At 35.7% G+C, this 16,820-nt stretch overlaps 1 protein-coding gene across 1 annotated transcript; it reads right to left on the minus strand.

Annotated features, from left to right (window-relative positions):
* Positions 1–461: 461 nt before the first annotated feature.
* LOC141828107 (protein HASTY 1) lies at positions 462–15,843 on the minus strand. The gene is made up of 22 exons (XM_074715475.1): positions 15,605–15,843; positions 14,234–14,335; positions 12,984–13,127; positions 12,824–12,904; positions 12,660–12,729; positions 12,467–12,537; positions 12,198–12,361; positions 12,033–12,104; positions 11,718–11,955; positions 9,920–9,982; positions 9,561–9,845; positions 7,810–7,923; positions 7,570–7,696; positions 7,309–7,478; positions 7,116–7,217; positions 4,754–4,857; positions 4,329–4,629; positions 3,654–3,889; positions 2,163–2,660; positions 1,788–2,082; positions 1,500–1,683; positions 462–932 (listed from the first exon to the last, which is right to left on the minus strand). Exons 1-22 carry the CDS (start codon positions 15,713–15,715, stop codon positions 853–855), a joined length of 3,612 nt encoding a protein of 1,203 aa, XP_074571576.1. The 5' UTR covers positions 15,716–15,843; the 3' UTR covers positions 462–852.
* Positions 15,844–16,820: the final 977 nt, after the last annotated feature.

Below are 16,820 nucleotides of genomic sequence, written 5' to 3' on the forward strand. Positions count from 1 at the left end.
ATCATATTTGTCAGCTTCCTGGGTCCCATAAGCTTGGATGCTGTCTTTTGTTAGTAATACTATTTGGGCGTGTGCGTTATATTCAAATTCCTTCCTAGTACCCTACAATTAAGATGGTGATTGCACTAAACGAATTGTCAAAATGATATGTTCGATTTGATAGAAATATTTTTAAATTTAAAAATACGAATAATTTATTCAGGAGTCATTAATCTTCTACTTAGTGCGCACGGGGTGTTATTCAGGAGACACTCATCTTTAACTCTTCCTCATTAAAGATATAGAAGAAATTTGTGCAAATGAAAAAGGGCAAGCTATGAAGGGTTCCAATGAAACAAGATCAATTAGGGTTTGGTCTTGTGATATAAATGGTGAGAAAATAAGATAAGAAAAATTCAGTGAAGTCCAAGATTATTACTAAAAGAAAGAATCACCAACAAAGGTGCTTGTTATGGTTTTGAGAACAAGCAACAGCCTTTTTTTCATTGCACTCTTTAGTAGAACTACATTTCTAAACCACCAATAATTGAGGTATTCAAGTTGCACATCGCCATAATATACAACACAAATTAACTTAACTGGACAGGTGTGCAACATATACAGTCGAATCAGAGAACCTCGCTCAAATCATTGATACATCACGGTTTGAGCTCAAACAACAAAAAGCCTTGCTAAAATTGTAGTAACAGGTAGTGAGTTGATTCGCTCTTTTGATATCCGGAATCGCTGCGGCGTTGATTCTAGTATTTCAATCTGGATATCTTGGTCGATCTCTCTCAGCTCGGTTAGGAACTTCTTGTGCCATTGTCAATAATGTGATGATGTGAGGAACATTATAGAGACGAAAGTATTTCAAGTGATTGCTGCCAGGCCAATGGTGCTGTCTTCTTCAGTGTTTGGTCCAGAGTTTGAAGCTGAACTCCTTGTTCTAGCTGAAAATGCGAATAAAGCAAAAGGAACCCAAAAGAGTTAAGTTACTTGTCTACAAGGAAATGTCAGAACCACAATATTAGAAATAATATCGATTCAAGTGAGCAATTGAAGATTATTTTGTACTTGGACTCTCTCGTGCAAGAGATATCAAATGATGAATCAAACAACAAATTCTAATATGAACACGGTAGTAAAGAGTTAAAAAAAAACAGAAACCAAAGCTCGCTGTCCTAATGCAAGGATTCAATCTTTGGTGTGAGTTGATTCTGATCTTTTACCCTAAGGATAGAATCGATGCTACCTTTACTGCTGACCCTTTCAATGTTGAGCATCCGAATGTAGACAGACATGAAAATATGGAAGAAAAGAATAGGGAAGAACATTTAGCGGAATCTTCACTAACTTTTTGACTTTTGAAAGGCACTCATTGGATTATGGTTGTATCTTTTGCAAGAATGGTATTCTTTTAATAATAAGAAATTACAACAGAAATACAATTGAAAATTGTCCCATCGACAACAAAAATACAGCATAGCAAGAGATTTGGAAAAGAAAAAAAAAATCACCTGTAACGTTTGTTATGATGTTTGTGGTCCTTAAGGCAGCAAGAGCTCTCAATTGATTTCCAGTAGCTGATAGAAGCAAGCCCTTAAGGAGTTGTTTTTGTTCTTTAGGGCTAGCAGTTTTAGTCAGAGCATCATCAAAAGCAAGCAAATCATTGCTTGTAATAGAAGGGAGGCTCAGCAGAACCTATGAATAAAGCAATCACATCTCGTGACATTAGTTCTTATTATGGGAGGAAAAAATTTGAATCGAAAGTTTATGACTTGGTACAAATCTTAGTAATAAGATACCTGGCGTGGTGCAGGATCTCTATCTGCCAGATATACATATATTTCACGACACAATCCAAGGAGGTCCGAGCTAATCACGGCATTGGACTCAAGTGATAAAGCTTGAATTAAAGCAAGGAACAAATCCTTGGAGACAATCTCTCTAAGTTCCACACTGCTTGTTATAATAGCAAGAACAATAATTGACCCACAGAAGGGGATAACTTTATTCACAGAATCGCCATCGGTCCATGCCAATGCATTTATGCCTATTCTCAATGACTGAAGAGCGAGACCGTGGTGAGTCATGAGGAAGCTGCAGAGCATAAGTTGGATCAAAGTAAATATGCAGGGCATTGTGATGGAATTTGGAATTTTGTGTGCCAGGGATCTTACGCGACCAAAGAATTTGAGGCAAAGACATTCAAATCTTTAAGTGCATCAACACGATTACCAGGTCCAAGCTGCTCCAAAGAAGGAAGCCCAGTGTTCAGAGGTGGTGAAGCCAAAGTCGAAAGAAGCGAACACACTTCTCGAGTCAAGTCACGGAGCAACTTTTCCTCCATCACTTCCACCTTCAGCTCCAGACCAGAAAGATTGCCAAAGCAATCAGGAACCTTTGCCCGACCTTCACATAAAAGACTGGACCATGAACAAGCAAGGGTTTGCTGGCAGTGGATCAGTAAAGGGTGTAAGATATTTTCTAGCCAAAGCTCCCATAAGTTTGGAGGACAGAATTTCACCAAAGGAATGATGACTGAGTGGATAAGTAGTCGTAGATGTCTAAACTCCATTGATTGTACATTATCTGTTAGAGCTAATGCAACAGAATGACTCTCGGAGCATTTAAAGAATGTGTCGCCAGTGGTTGTTGATAGTCCTACTACATTGTAGCTACAATGAATCAAACAAATTGTTATTTTTTAGGTGTGACAGAAAATATACAAGGACTGCAAGACAATGAAACAACCATAGAGAGGCAAAGATGGAAATAATTCATGGTATAATATCTCATGAAAATCATTTCTTGGTTAACAAACTCTTTCATATATCATTTGGCATAAAAGATTAAAGAGCATGTAACCAAAAACAAAAAGAAAGGATTGTGGACCCACAATTATGCCAGACTCCTATTTCTTGCATGCAGAATCCACCAGCAATTTTGCTGAATAAGGGAATATTGAGCAAAATGACTAGAATGACAATAGGGATTTCCAATAACTGCACTATGATACATTTCAAGCCAAGTGATTATCCCAACAGCTTAAAACTAGTTTCTTATTGATTCCCCACTTCAGGAATTGACATTTCCAAGATTGATGATTCAGAATACATTGTATAAGAATGATAATTTAACTTTAAGGAAATTTGTAATTGTATTTATGTACCAATTAACTTCAGCTTGTTAACTTCCTCAAGTATCAGAAGTAATTGTAACTTACATGGCGAGTGCATATAATAAATCACAAGTTATGCTCAACATAATATACTCCACAATTCTGACTATTTCCTACTCTATTAGAAACAGGCAGTAAGTTTGTTGAGTAGTGAAATTTTAGTTGGTCAAGAAAATATATTTCCATGTATAGTTTTTGGTATCAGTACATGATGTTGCTGTAACTTGTAAGTAGGTTGATCACGTTGGTCTCTTTCTAAGTTGTTAATAAGATTCCAGCAATGAACATTTGGTTACCAATGCAAGGTTATGGTTTGGCTTTGCATCCTTAACACAAAAATAGTGCAAAGCGCTTTGGCCATCCAAGCTGCTTCTTTTAATTTAATAAGACATAATTATTGTTGCTAGCTCAACCAAACAATAAGGCTAAGGATGCAAAAATCTTTCATGCTTCAAAGAAGTAAAGGCAAACACAGCATTATCATCCTTACCCACTGTCTCTGATTCCCTTTAACCAATTTCTCAAGTCATTTTCACTTAATTCTTCTTCTCTTATTGTGTCAGCCTGCCGTCCATCTCCTGAAGTAGACAGATCTTTTAGCAATTTAGTGCTTTCGCCAAGAAGGCTAGCCTTCTCAGCATGAGTCATAGCCTTAGCTGCTCTAATTTCAGCTGGCAAAGCTTCACTTATCGGTGGAGACCATAGAGAATGTATGCATCGTAACAACTGTGGAAGTACAAAAAACAAGCACTCTTAAGTGATTTTATAAGAAATTTCATAGAGTACATGTAAGATTTTGTTTTCCTCTGACTCTAGGTTTATATGCATTATGCTGTCAGTTATTTCAACACTATCTACCAATCATATTCAACATAACATCTATGTGGTGTACATTACTTGCATAGAAAGTATGCTAATCGACGAAAGCCTAGACAAAGTATAAACGAAGCTTTGTCAAGAGAAACAATATAAATTAAGGTTGTGTTTCAAGGAGACACCAATGCTTCATATATTAGAAAGATAGGAAAGGTATGGATGTGTAACCGACACAAAATAGTTAAGCTCATGTTTTTTGATGATGATGTTGCATAAAAATAATCTTTGCCTCTTCAATTTACAACTCAAAAGACATTAAAGTCTAAGAAGCTTCGACAACTTCACTCACCCTCAAGAGAGGAGGCAGCATCCATGATAAATGAGAAGACATAGCATATGGATGAGTAGATGCATCAGCGGCTTCTGAACTTCCCTGTAGATTCATGACAGGCTTCTTAATTCCACTTCTTTTGAGTGCCTTCTCAAAAAAGGTCACGTTATGGTAAATTGACCACATAAATTGAGGATCAGAGAACAATCGGGTTAGACCAGCCGGGTCAGATAAAAATGCATTTTGCCACTCTGACTGGGTCCATTGCTTGCTCAAAGGTTCAAGCAACCAGGCTAATACTTCCTGATGTTGTTGAATCCTGAAAGCAAGATAACATATATAACATTCATTATTCCCTCTCCATAAGAAAGAGGTAAGAAACAGAAAGACTATGGATTGCTAAGGTGGATGATGAAGCAATGACAATCAGAGTAGAAACTTACCCAGAAGAAGCTGCCATAAGAAGAAATGCTTCGCCTAAAATATTATGCTCACCCCGCAGCAATCGACCTTCTCCTTGTAGATAGGCCATGGTATCAGCAATGCCCTACAACATTAGAAGTATAGTTTGGCTAAAAATCCAATTACTTGGCTGCTAACCAGATCTACTACAACTTTTTTCCAACATTTGCGAAAGTAATTCATAACAATCACACAAAGTAACACCTATATAAAAATATTCAAGTGAACATTTTTACAAGTTGAGATTTCCAAAAAAATGGTAACTAATAAGCAAAAATCATAAAGTATCGCTAGAAATAATATTATGGTTAATGCTTAGATCAAAGAAAAAACCCTTCTGCTGCATCTGCATAGCTTGACCACCCTTTACAAATCATTCAATGGATGAAAAGCCTACTACCAGGATGCCCTTCCAAAAACAAATTATGCATTATGAAGATCCTAGTATCCATAAACACCTGACGTAACCCAAATTTACACTCACAAGTATTCCACAGCAACAACAATTAGCAGGTATTGGACCAAAAAGGCATGTCAGAGCAACCTTGTGATTATTATCAAACTAATTCACTTAATTTCTCTCTCATGACTAATATATTATTGGGAGCATTTGCGAGAATCTGACAACTTCCATACCACTGCTCTCCCTTTGAATGAGGCCAAATGATTCTCACGTTACTAAAGAAAAGAGAATTGATCAGATGCGTCAAGGAATACCTTGGCGGTATAGAATTATCTACTTAATAATCTGGCAGAATATAGCATCCTTTTTGAATCATCCACAATTTTGAGTAGATATGTCTGATGCACATATTTGGTTAGAAGTCTTTAATTTGGCAAAAAAACCCTCAAGTGTCTTATGACTGATGTGCAATCTTATATCACAGCATTAAACAGTTGACTCTAAGTAACCAACACACTATGATGGAGAATTTCACACCATGTTGCAAAGTGAATCTGTGAACATCCGGATTGATAATGAGCTCTAATCAGTTTATGCAATGGTCTATCTCCAATTTCTTCATTATACAAATAAGAAATAACATGAAGAAAAAGTGAGCAGCTGCAGAAGAGGCAAACCCCCTTACATATGTCAATCTATACACCTAGCATAAAGCCCTCCAGTATCTGCTTTGTGAAGCCTACTAGAATATCACCTTGAGACTTGTGTTGGAATGATCTCACAGAAATATTCTGAGCAAGTTTAGCATATTTGCTTTACAAGTTTATCTGTAAATTTTTATGGGTTGTCATAGTTGGAAATTTTCTACCATACGACAAAGCTACCAGACTGGTTGTATGAGTTATGGGTTAAAGTGGACAACATTGATGTTGAAAAATAAGGATGTCAACTAGGCAAAGGAAATATTGCAAATTTCATGAGTATCATTGACTCTATAGTCTAAAATGGTTTTTTACATAGTAGAAATCATGGAACTAAAGGCGTATATGGCTGACACAAACAGGGATATAAGATTGGCATCATCATGGCTGGGATGAACAGAAATATCATGACTTGAGTAGTAGCTTTTCAAACACAGCATAGGTAGTACAACTTTCATCAATACCTAAGTTGTCACAGTTCGTTCTGCATTCAAATTGGGACATGAATAATCTCATGGCAGAAATCTTCATTCTCTTTTGCTTGTATCCAATATTCCGTTGACTATGTGTGAATCTGATTAGACCATGCAATGTGCATTGTTAGTTTTAGTTTCTCAATTGTTTGTTGAGTTGTTCGCCTTTTAGTATAATCAACATTATCTAGAAATTAATAATAATGAACATTTGAAAATTAGGAGGATCCAAACAAGCTCAAATCTGAAAGAACTAAGATCATCGGGATTCAGAATTAAGGCTCCAGTGCAAGAGGGTTTTGCCATGGAGAAGTGGTTAATTAAAAGAATTACAGGGAAAACGTTATAAAAAAGGCTACATTAGGTACTAGGGCCCCCTTAAAGAATAACCATTGGTGCAATTCTTGTAGGCATGGTGGATACTATGATTTACCCATCAATCAGCCCATCAAATACAGATGGGTCCAACTTCTATAGCCCCACTTCTAGACTTCCATTGGTATGAATAGAACTGTTAAATGGTACCAAAAGTTAAGGATTACCAGCAGGAATTAAGAAATTAATTGATTAACTAATATCTAACAGGTTGCATTTGTTGGCCAGTAAGGTTACATGCACTATTCTAATCAGTTTCCAGCATTGTATTTTAGTCACTAACATCACAACCCATACAAGATACAATTGTGATAAATTTAGTAACTAAAACCAAGATCGTACAAATTCACAAAGGTTTGTGCCTTTAAATTCATGAGCAAGTTGAAATTACCTTCATATGAGGAAGAAGACTTCTACCAGCAGCTTTGGCGATGCGGATAAATGATGTACAAATTTGCAGTCTAGCATGTCGAGTATTATTCAAAGAAGGATCCTGCACAATAGTGTAAAGTAGCCATAACTCAGAGAAGATAATTTCACTGAAGTTAAGACGTTTCATTCAGGAAAAAGGCCTTTTGACAAACCTTGATTGCAATAGGAAGTGATGTTAACAGCTCAAAAAGCCTATTAACAACACTAGCAATTGTGTCGGGATAGTATTTGAAATAAGGTCCCAACGAATCCAAGTATCTACAGAGAATTACTGCAAGTGCTGGTTCAGTCCATCTTAAGGAAAGGAAATGTTGAAGAAGACCTGGGTATGGCGGCAGCAGAGAATATAATTATGCAAGAAAGTAACTGAAACATACAAGCCTTCATCAATGACATGGAGTACAAAGGCCAACCTTCAAAAGTACTGTGTAACTGAAACTTGGACTCGGCAACAATATTCACAAATTCAACAGGGCCGTCAAAAATTGCAACAGCAATTGTTTCAAGTCCCATTTGAGCACTTTCTATCAATGCTAATTCCTAAGGTTCAAACACACGCAACGACAACAACAAAAAAACTCTGCTTAAATTAGATCAGGAATAAATTTTGTTTCCAGTAATGATCTAGGCTTCTACTAATTCAAGTGCCAAACCTGAGCTGACACAGAAGCCTGAGCACAAGTCTTAAAAATCATAGTAATTCTCTCTGAAACTCTTGTTGCAGTAAGCAATGGCTTTTGAACAGCAATAAGTTTAATAAGCTCCAGCTGTATCAAATAATACAGTACAAGATTGTGAAACTACATCCAATAGTAATCTAACAAAGTATGAGATCTCCAAATTATTATGGGCAACAGAATGCAAGAATAAACAGATAACGCCTTTCTCAGTTATTCAGTTATGGATCCCGTGAAATCAACTATATTTTGATCCTAAAACATTACAAAGTTGTAAATTCACACATTAATCAAGGGTTCAAAACCGACTAGTGCCTACTAGCCAATACTCTCAATAAATTTGTATAATGATCAATCCAACATTATATAGAAACCCTGACTACAAGTCAAAATATGTTGCTGGGGACAATACACCAACCACAAATATGAAATGGGCAAAACAAAAAAAAAAAAACAGTCACCCATAGGACAACTGGAGAATTTGCACTAACTTCTGCAACTAATTGTTTGAAACTTCCTAGAGGAGGACTATATTTAAAACTTAAATCTGATATATAGCCCACATTACCGATAATCTTTCCTTTGAAAGCGGAATTTTACCTATTGGACAGTTCAATAAGTTAATGGTTGTAAAAAATCTTTATCCAAATAAGGCATGAAAAGACACAGCACGTGAAGTTACATATGTGATGTGAAATAATATGTAACATAAAAATGCAGTTTTTCCCATACAGAAGGATAAAGAGTCAACCAAAATTAAGGCTTTTTATCACCAAGGTTTGAGAAGTTTATGCAGGAAGCAATTAGGTTACCATGCAGCTTGCATACAAAATGGCAACTATGTGGATGTATATGTGATTTGTAACAAAATACTATCTAATCAAGTTTCTGACACATACAAATAAACACTAAGCAGAACATATTGCCACAGTTTCACAAGCATCAAAAATCAATGTGCAAAATTATTAGTCATTAGGAAAGCACGCCCTAAAAAACTTCATAATCATAGAATATAATTTAATTCCTCAATCGTTACACTTACTCCAAATTTAGTGGTGGTTCTAAGACCCTCAGTTTTCTTCTTGATATACAAAAAGATTTAGAGGTCTCTTGCTCAAGTGAGCAAATTTACCTTAGGCTTAAAGTAAATTGCATGTATCCTTAGCTAATGACCCATTTTTCTAAATCAAGATTTTAGAATCTACCTTCTGAAGTAAAAGGATTTAGTCCCTTCTGATGTAATCAGATTAAATATGAACTAGATAATTAATTAAAGACACAAACTCTATTCATATATGCACATGTGGCCGCATGGACTACTTTCTAAGACAATGTTGATGACTAAATTACTGCTGGTATAAGAAAATTGTGGTAACCCAAAGCAGTCAACAACTATACAGATTTAATGCACAAACAAACTAGAATTTTTGTTACATTTTCTAATGAAAAGTAAGAACCAAAAAATGTCAGGGAAAAAGGAAGATTTCATATCAAATCTCATCCACAATCAGCATGATGTTGTTCGCCAAAAACACGACATTAAAGTTAAGGAGAAATTTGTCGCTAATTACTAGTGTAAACTGAGAAAATTACAGGCTCATGTGATTCTTCCATGTGTTTGATGATGCATCTTATAAATTGTAAGGCAATAAAAGTCATACGCTCAAGTGATTCTTCCATGTGTTTGATGATGCATCTTATAAATTGTAATGCAATAGAAGTCATACCAGCCTAGAGCGATACTGACTGAAGTCAGTTTTTGAATCAAACTCATCAGCCCATAGTTCAAAGTCATTCTGTGTAGATAGATTGCCTGCAGATGGATTTTTCTTTAACATTCTCAGGAAAGAAATATCCAAGATAGCTGCACAAATGTCATCATTCATGAGGACTGACATTATTATCTTCTCTTTATCGGAGGGTTTGGAGGCAATTCCCAAATTCCCAAGAAAATTTTCACCCCCACCCTGTCCAGAACTTTTCGCCTTTGATACAGGTTCTCTCATGATTACCTGTGCATCACAGGTATGGATAATATATGATGCTAGCTGTGTTTAAGAAATCCAGAGCAAGAAGTTATACTTACGAGCCAAAAGAGCAAGGATTGAAAATGGAGGGCAAACTTTACATGTTGGTAATACTCCAGCATCTAAAAAGAGAAGGTATGCAATTAAAGCCTAGCTATAACCAACATAATGCAAATAAAATACAACAAAGAGATTATAGATCCCATGAATACATTGTCAAGTTCAACCAATTAGTAGATTGGGTATTGAGAAGTGCGGATATATTTGCAGATAATAAAGAGATAATATAATAATAATTAAATTATCTGCATTGTTGGGTTCATCAAAGAGGGAAATCAGAATTTAGAAAGAGTCATGAGAACTAGAAGTTGTTCATGAGGATGAGAGAAAATAAAGTATCAAAATCCTAGAAAGAGGTTACACCCAACTAAGCAAACCGATAATTCTTCTCAGTTATAACAGCTGGACAGCAACAGCCGATTCAACTAATAACACCAACAACCAAATTCCCCGTCAAAATGCAAAAAAAGGATCCACCCATGTCATTGCAAATATTAAAGATCACTTTGAAATTTTTAGGGTCTAGATCTAAACTATAAATGTTATTTATCATTTTCTCATTTCCAATATACCTAGTAATCTTAATGAAACCAGGTTATTATAAACCACAAAAAGGTACCACCGCCCCATCATTCTGACCATCAACAATAATACTGCTTTTCTCCTTTCTTATTTGGGCTTCTCTCTCATGAGATCATCTGCCAAAATATAAAATCCCTCCGGATCCCAAACTGAGGCACAGATCTACCTTGTGTTGTGTCAAATGATATAAGCCTAATCTCATCCAGCCACCTATTACACAGCATCATCATTTTATCATTCCCATTTAATGGCACCATACCATAAACTAGCAAAGCCCCATCGTACAATTTGTTACAGAAGATCCCCAAGGATCTTTACAAACCACCAACATCATCAGAGGCAGTTCTTCAACTTGCTAACTTTGTTGCCCATTGGATATCCATCTCACTGGGTTGTTCGACATGAACCCTCCAACCTCCCTTGCTCAGCGGGCACGAGCAGCATTAACCACCAAACCTCTCCTGATGCCACAAATCAAGACACAAGCATTGCCAACCCCTGTTGCTATGATCAACATATAACCCATTAGGATTTGGTGCCATGGGTACAATGACATCAATACCAAGCTCGTGTTGTACACATAATTGCCCCCGTCATTGCTCTTTGACCAACACAGCTGTTATTGTCCATGTCCACAACACCTACAACAACAGTCCTTCCTCTCAATCAATCTCAGCGTTAAATGCTACCAAGCTTAATCACTCACCCAAAAAACATTGGCGGCACCTTCAACCCTAATCTCTTCATCAACTCACAAGCAAAGTCACCCTTTACTAGCAGCAACTGTTTCTAGCATCACTACCACCTCGTGTTTGTTGTAGTAACAACTAGCAAGGTCTTTAGATCGCACGACAAGAATCATGCAGAGGGAGACATGTTCTGCCACAGGCCATTGATGGCAAGGAAGACAAGGATTTTTATTTTTTAATTAGTTAGAGCACCTAGTGAGCTCCCCTGGGCCCTTAAAAAGAGTATTATTGTTTTCTAAACAAGTATATCAAAAAGCTGTGCCCTATCACTTCATAAAAAATCTATTGAAAACCTGCTGTAAAGAATTTTGTACTTAAGGAACCCAACTTTAACATTACCCACACCTGATACTTCTGGAATCTGATCTATCAAACATTGAACGAAAATGCTACTCATTTTAACAAATATGTTGAAGGGAACTATTTGAGCATCATCTGCATAATATAAGAAGGCTCTAGGTCTCACCTGTTGAAGAAATTGAGAAGTCATTGCTCCATCACCAGTAATACATTGCACATTGGAAGAAGCTAAAGTTACCATACACTCACATATAGATTCCATAAACTCAATCTCAGTTTCATCAATTGCACTAAAATTTGATTTAGATTTATTGAAAAAATCTCTTGACACGTTCATTAAAATTTGGAAGACAGACATCATTGCAGAATCAAACTCCACAGCTGTATTATCAGTGGGCCTTTTCCTGTATGTACAAGACAAAGATTAAACATTGATTAACCATAGCACCGACACAGATTTTTTCTGATGCATACATCATACCTTTGAGAAAGGAACTTAAAAAACTCACAAGCATGGAGGCGAAATTCATTATAAGGCAGTAAGGATCCACACCTGTCAGGAAGAAATGGTTATCCCTATCAAAGAGATCTTCAAGTTATGTATTTTTCCAAAGAATAGGTGTTTCAGATAATAATATATGCATACCCGTGGATCAAACCATATTTTGCGAGATCAGGCACAGGAGCCCATTCAGTATATGCATTTACAGCATTCAGAGAAGCTATTACTGCAGTTGCGTGTTGTTTTGCAGCATCTAATTGTTGTGCCATGAACTCTCTCAAAGCAGCTCCAAAATGTTTCTCAAGCAACTAAAACAAAATTTTCTCTTTTACTTAATTGATAATATCCTTTGTCTTAACATTTCGCCTAACCAAACGAAATAACCTTTTTTAACTGTGGCTCACTAAACTTACAGTGTATAATAGTGGTAAAATTTCAGCCAATGATTCAGTAAGCCCACGCAACAATACCCTTCTCCTATCACCTGTTACACTCTCAAAAACATACAAAGTCATGAAGGCACTATTTTTCTTCCCATTAATCTATATCCACTAACAACTCAATTGTGGAAATTAAAAATTGTTCCCTAAGAAAATCTTATAGAACCTTCTAGGTCTTCATTATGAACTGTGATGTCTTCAGGAAGCCATCTCAGCACCATGGAAACTAACTCAGCCTGATTCAAAACAGACAATATACCAATTATCACGGGCATAGACACTAAAATAAAAAAGAGACCAGAAAAGAAAAGACATTGAAGTGATTAGTACCTCAATGGGACCTTTGACTGATAGAGAAACCAAAGTTGGTAGAAGTTCATGCCAAAGTGCTACTCCTTCTCGTCGCACAACCTTATGCCAGCAAAGGCCAATGATATAAGTCTATGCATACTGTAGAAATATCATTGTAAAGATAAGGAAATAAAAGCACCTCGGCAACTAAAGCAGCTGTTTGACTCTTCAATGCCCATTCCTCCCGAGGATTCACCACCTCTGAGATTATACTAATTGTAAGGTTTGCAAACTCTCTCCTTTCTGTAATGTTCAACTCATCCCATCTATATCGAACCAAATGCTACAGAAAATACAAGTAAATCACCATAATGACATCTTGTTATACATTCCATATAATTATAATGCTTAAGTAGCGATTGAATGGCATCTGAGAAAAAAGAGCTATCTCAGAAGGACTACAGGGATATAACAGCTGAAATCTTTCTCCATAATACAAAAATTAGTTAGCAGAGATGGAACTAATCAGACCTACATCACCTATAACTGCAATGCCAAATTTTATATATCACATCAACTAAACAAGCCTTTTTGTCAATTTGAGTTAGGAAGGTTTCAAACGAGCCTTTTTTTTGTCAATTTGAGACATATAAGATTCGCACCCAAATCCTGCTGCTTTGGTGTTATATTGAAATTGATTATCTAACCACTTATTCCAAAAAAGGTGGAGCAGTTAAAAAAAAGGAACCAAATTACATATTTATATTGTTAGCAAGAACTAACATCATATCAAAGTCATTCATTTACAAGCAAACAAAATAAAGTATGAATTATCCATACCTAACAATGTTGAAAAAAGTCATAAATATAAGCTCAAGTCAAAGAATAACCAATTAGATATAGATGACTAAAATTAGCATCTAACTTTTAAATTTTAAAAACTATTTCAAACAATTTAAGTTTATTTCAACTGATTTAGACTCGCAGGGAAAATTTTTTGCATGCACATCATTGTCAATTTTGAGACTCCACCATCCCTTCTTCTCTATTTGATATAATAGTTTCTTTCTTTCTTTTTCATTACAATGAATTAGGTCAATTTTTGATGGGTTATTTTAATTTTAACAAGTAGAACTGAATTTTTTTAAAAAGAATTTCTTTCTTAATTGTATAAAATATGAATCGCCCTAAACCATAATGGGCTAAATGAATTCCATGTTTCTTTTATAATCAATTCAAATCTATAATACATATTATTTTATATGAATGGCATTGTATTATGTAAAGTACAAACCGTGAATCATATTAAACTAAAAAATTATGTTATAACCTGCAACAAATGGATTTAGTGAATTTGATTATATGTATGGTTATAAAAGGATGCGACCCTTAAAGGTCAAGAATTTCCCTTTTATGTTCAATGAAAGATAAGGATCAATAAGCACAGACCTGCAACATCTTAAACCCATGTAGTCGAATCTCAGAGGTCCAATCCCGTCGAACTAGGAGCAGAGATGTGCTTGCCAAAGTTCGAACATTCCCACTCTTGACCTACATAGCATATTGAGAACAAAGACCAATGTCACACATAAAAAATTCAGATAGAGTAACCTAGGCACTGATTAAGTCATTTGAACAAAGTACCTAAAAGTTAAAGAAGGCTATGCAGCAATAATCAAAGATACACTATATTTCCCCCTAGGTATGGCTATGCAACAATAGTCAAAGATGCACTAGATTTCTCTCTAGTAATGAAACACAAACAGACAATTAAACAGGACATAATATCTAGGAATCCTAGTTATCCATATGCATTAAGAAGTTGTAGAAATAATTGAAAGAACTTGACTGGATAAGTAGTCTCAAACTTTGAGTCTGGCCCCAATTTCACATGCTACTCTTCATATGCTACAAATTGAATGACCATTTTTCCAATACAGAAATGAACCCAACACAAAAAAGCATGTTATGTGAATTACAAAAATGCAAAAGGAACCAAACATCATGAACATCTCAGTTATGCATTTCTTTTTCTTTTTCTACATCTTTGAGCAACCACATTCACTATTTATCTTTTGAATGCATCAGATTGTTAAAAAGAAAATGAGCTTTGTAATGACAAGGATTATATCGAGCCTTGTAATCAGCAAACAGTTTATTGCTTGGATTTAGTTGCATGATATAGGGCATAATTTTTTGCATTCTCTTCATGAAGCACTACATTTAAGGGTAGTACTGCAAATATATGTGAATGATTAATTGAACCTCCTTTGTTAGTCTCATCTTATTCATTGATCATTTTCACTACAGATTTCTGAAATATCATTGATTTTATAGCGTCAAATCAGCTCTCAACCAGGACAACAATATCTACTAATGTAGGCCAGGTCATTATAAGTGAACTGGAATTCTTGCACATAATTTTGTTTCATCAAACACACTGCAAGGGTAGTGTTTCTGTATTTAGCAGAGTGATCAACCAAGGTTCCACTTTTCTCAACTTATCCTACTCATCCGAAATATAAGCTCTTACCGCACATAATCCAACCAGTCTTCAAGTATCGAAACCACTAGAAATTCAGTGATGCGCATTTCCAAATGTTCGCAAACGATGTATTAATTTTCATGTTTTCATCTTATTTTGCTTCCTGGATTCACTCGACCACGCCTATTTTTCAAGGCTGGACTGGAAACTTCATGGCAAAATGAGTCGTTTCTATAATAGAATTGTAAAAGAACCCGGATTGAACCTCTACAAAGAGCGAACAGGAACCGATCAAATTAAAACAAACAAGCTATTCAAGAGATCCGGGTGCTGACGGATTCCAAGTAGGCGACGGCGGCCTTGCGGGAATCGGGGGGAGAGTTCCAATCCAGTGCGGCGGCGATTGCTTGGGCGACGGTGGCGGCCGTGCTGCTGCAGTCGTCCATGGCGCGTCCAGATCGATCGACCAGTTGGGGCTTTAGGCAGTAGACTAAGCGATCAATCGCATCGAACGTGTTAGGGTTCGAGGAAAACGGAATCGCGAGGAGGAACCAGGAACCGCTTCTCCAGCGAAGGTGAGAGAGAGAGAGAGAGAGAGAGAGAGAGAGAAGAAAATGGGAAAGAGGGGATTAACGGCGGTGATTTTGGATATTTATATTCATGAAAAAAATTATTTTTTATATTTTTTTATTGTTATTTACAGTTAAATTAACAAAATTAAATTTTATTTAATAATTTTCATTTAGTTTTTTAATTTTTTTTATTAATATGTAATTCTTTAAAAACTAATTTAAATTATTCATCAGCGAAATATTAGTGTTCAAACTTATTTAATTTATATGTTATTTTACTTATTGATTAAACATAAATGAATTTTATCAAATTAAATACTAAATTTATTCATGAATTTTTTAAATAACAAATAAGAAAAAACCCCAAAGAAACATAAAAAAAAATTAGCTTAAATATGACGTGCCCGAAATGAAACCAAATCACCTTTGCTCTATTTTTGTCCTAATATTAAAGAACGTTGTTTGTTAAGTTGGACAACCATCTTGATGTGAGTGAGATAGAACTACTTCAGCAAAGCAAAAGATTCCAACGGGTCTCAGGATCATATGTGAAGAGGTAAATTAAAAAATTATACTTAATCATGACAAAGAAAAGTATTACCTCAACTTCATCGAGATTCGACCTTGTCCACTTCAATAAATTTGCTCCGTCGTAACAACTCAATTATATCTCCGAAAACGAATGAGATAGAACTACGACAAGTAGATCACGGATGCTACAACCCGATTTACACCTCTCACTCGAGATAAACAAGTTATCCTGATTAGTTTCTAGAAAAAACTCCACAAACCTAACAATATTAACCTTGCTATATGAAAATTTTATATTTCACAAGCTAGTGGCAAAATGGTTAGAAAGAACACCAGTTAATCAATTACAAGCTTCAATCTACTGCAAAATCATAATGAATTAGAAGAAACTAATTCCATTCCGTGACAGTTAAATCGGTTGGCACAGAGTTCAGTTGCAAGCTGATGG

The sequence above is a fragment of the Curcuma longa genome, chromosome 4, assembly GCF_044706935.1.
Source record: "Curcuma longa cultivar G26 ecotype Majalengka, Jawa Barat chromosome 4, ITB_CL_G26_1.1, whole genome shotgun sequence".
NCBI lineage: Eukaryota > Viridiplantae > Streptophyta > Magnoliopsida > Zingiberales > Zingiberaceae > Curcuma > Curcuma longa.

What these genes read in the sequence shown, in the direction of transcription:
- LOC141828107 (XM_074715475.1), bottom strand. Translation starts at nt 15,715, where the DNA reads ATGGACGACTGCAGCAGCACGGCCGCCACCGTCGCCCAAGCAATCGCC. An exon ending in CACTTCCTATTGCAATCAAG is followed by an intron (nt 7,218 to 7,308) that starts GTTTGTCAAAAG and finishes ACTATTGTGCAG; the next exon opens with GATCCTTCTTTGAATAATAC. An exon ending in TGCTGCCTCCTCTCTTGAGG is followed by an intron (nt 3,890 to 4,328) that starts GTGAGTGAAGTT and finishes GTACTTCCACAG; the next exon opens with TTGTTACGATGCATACATTC.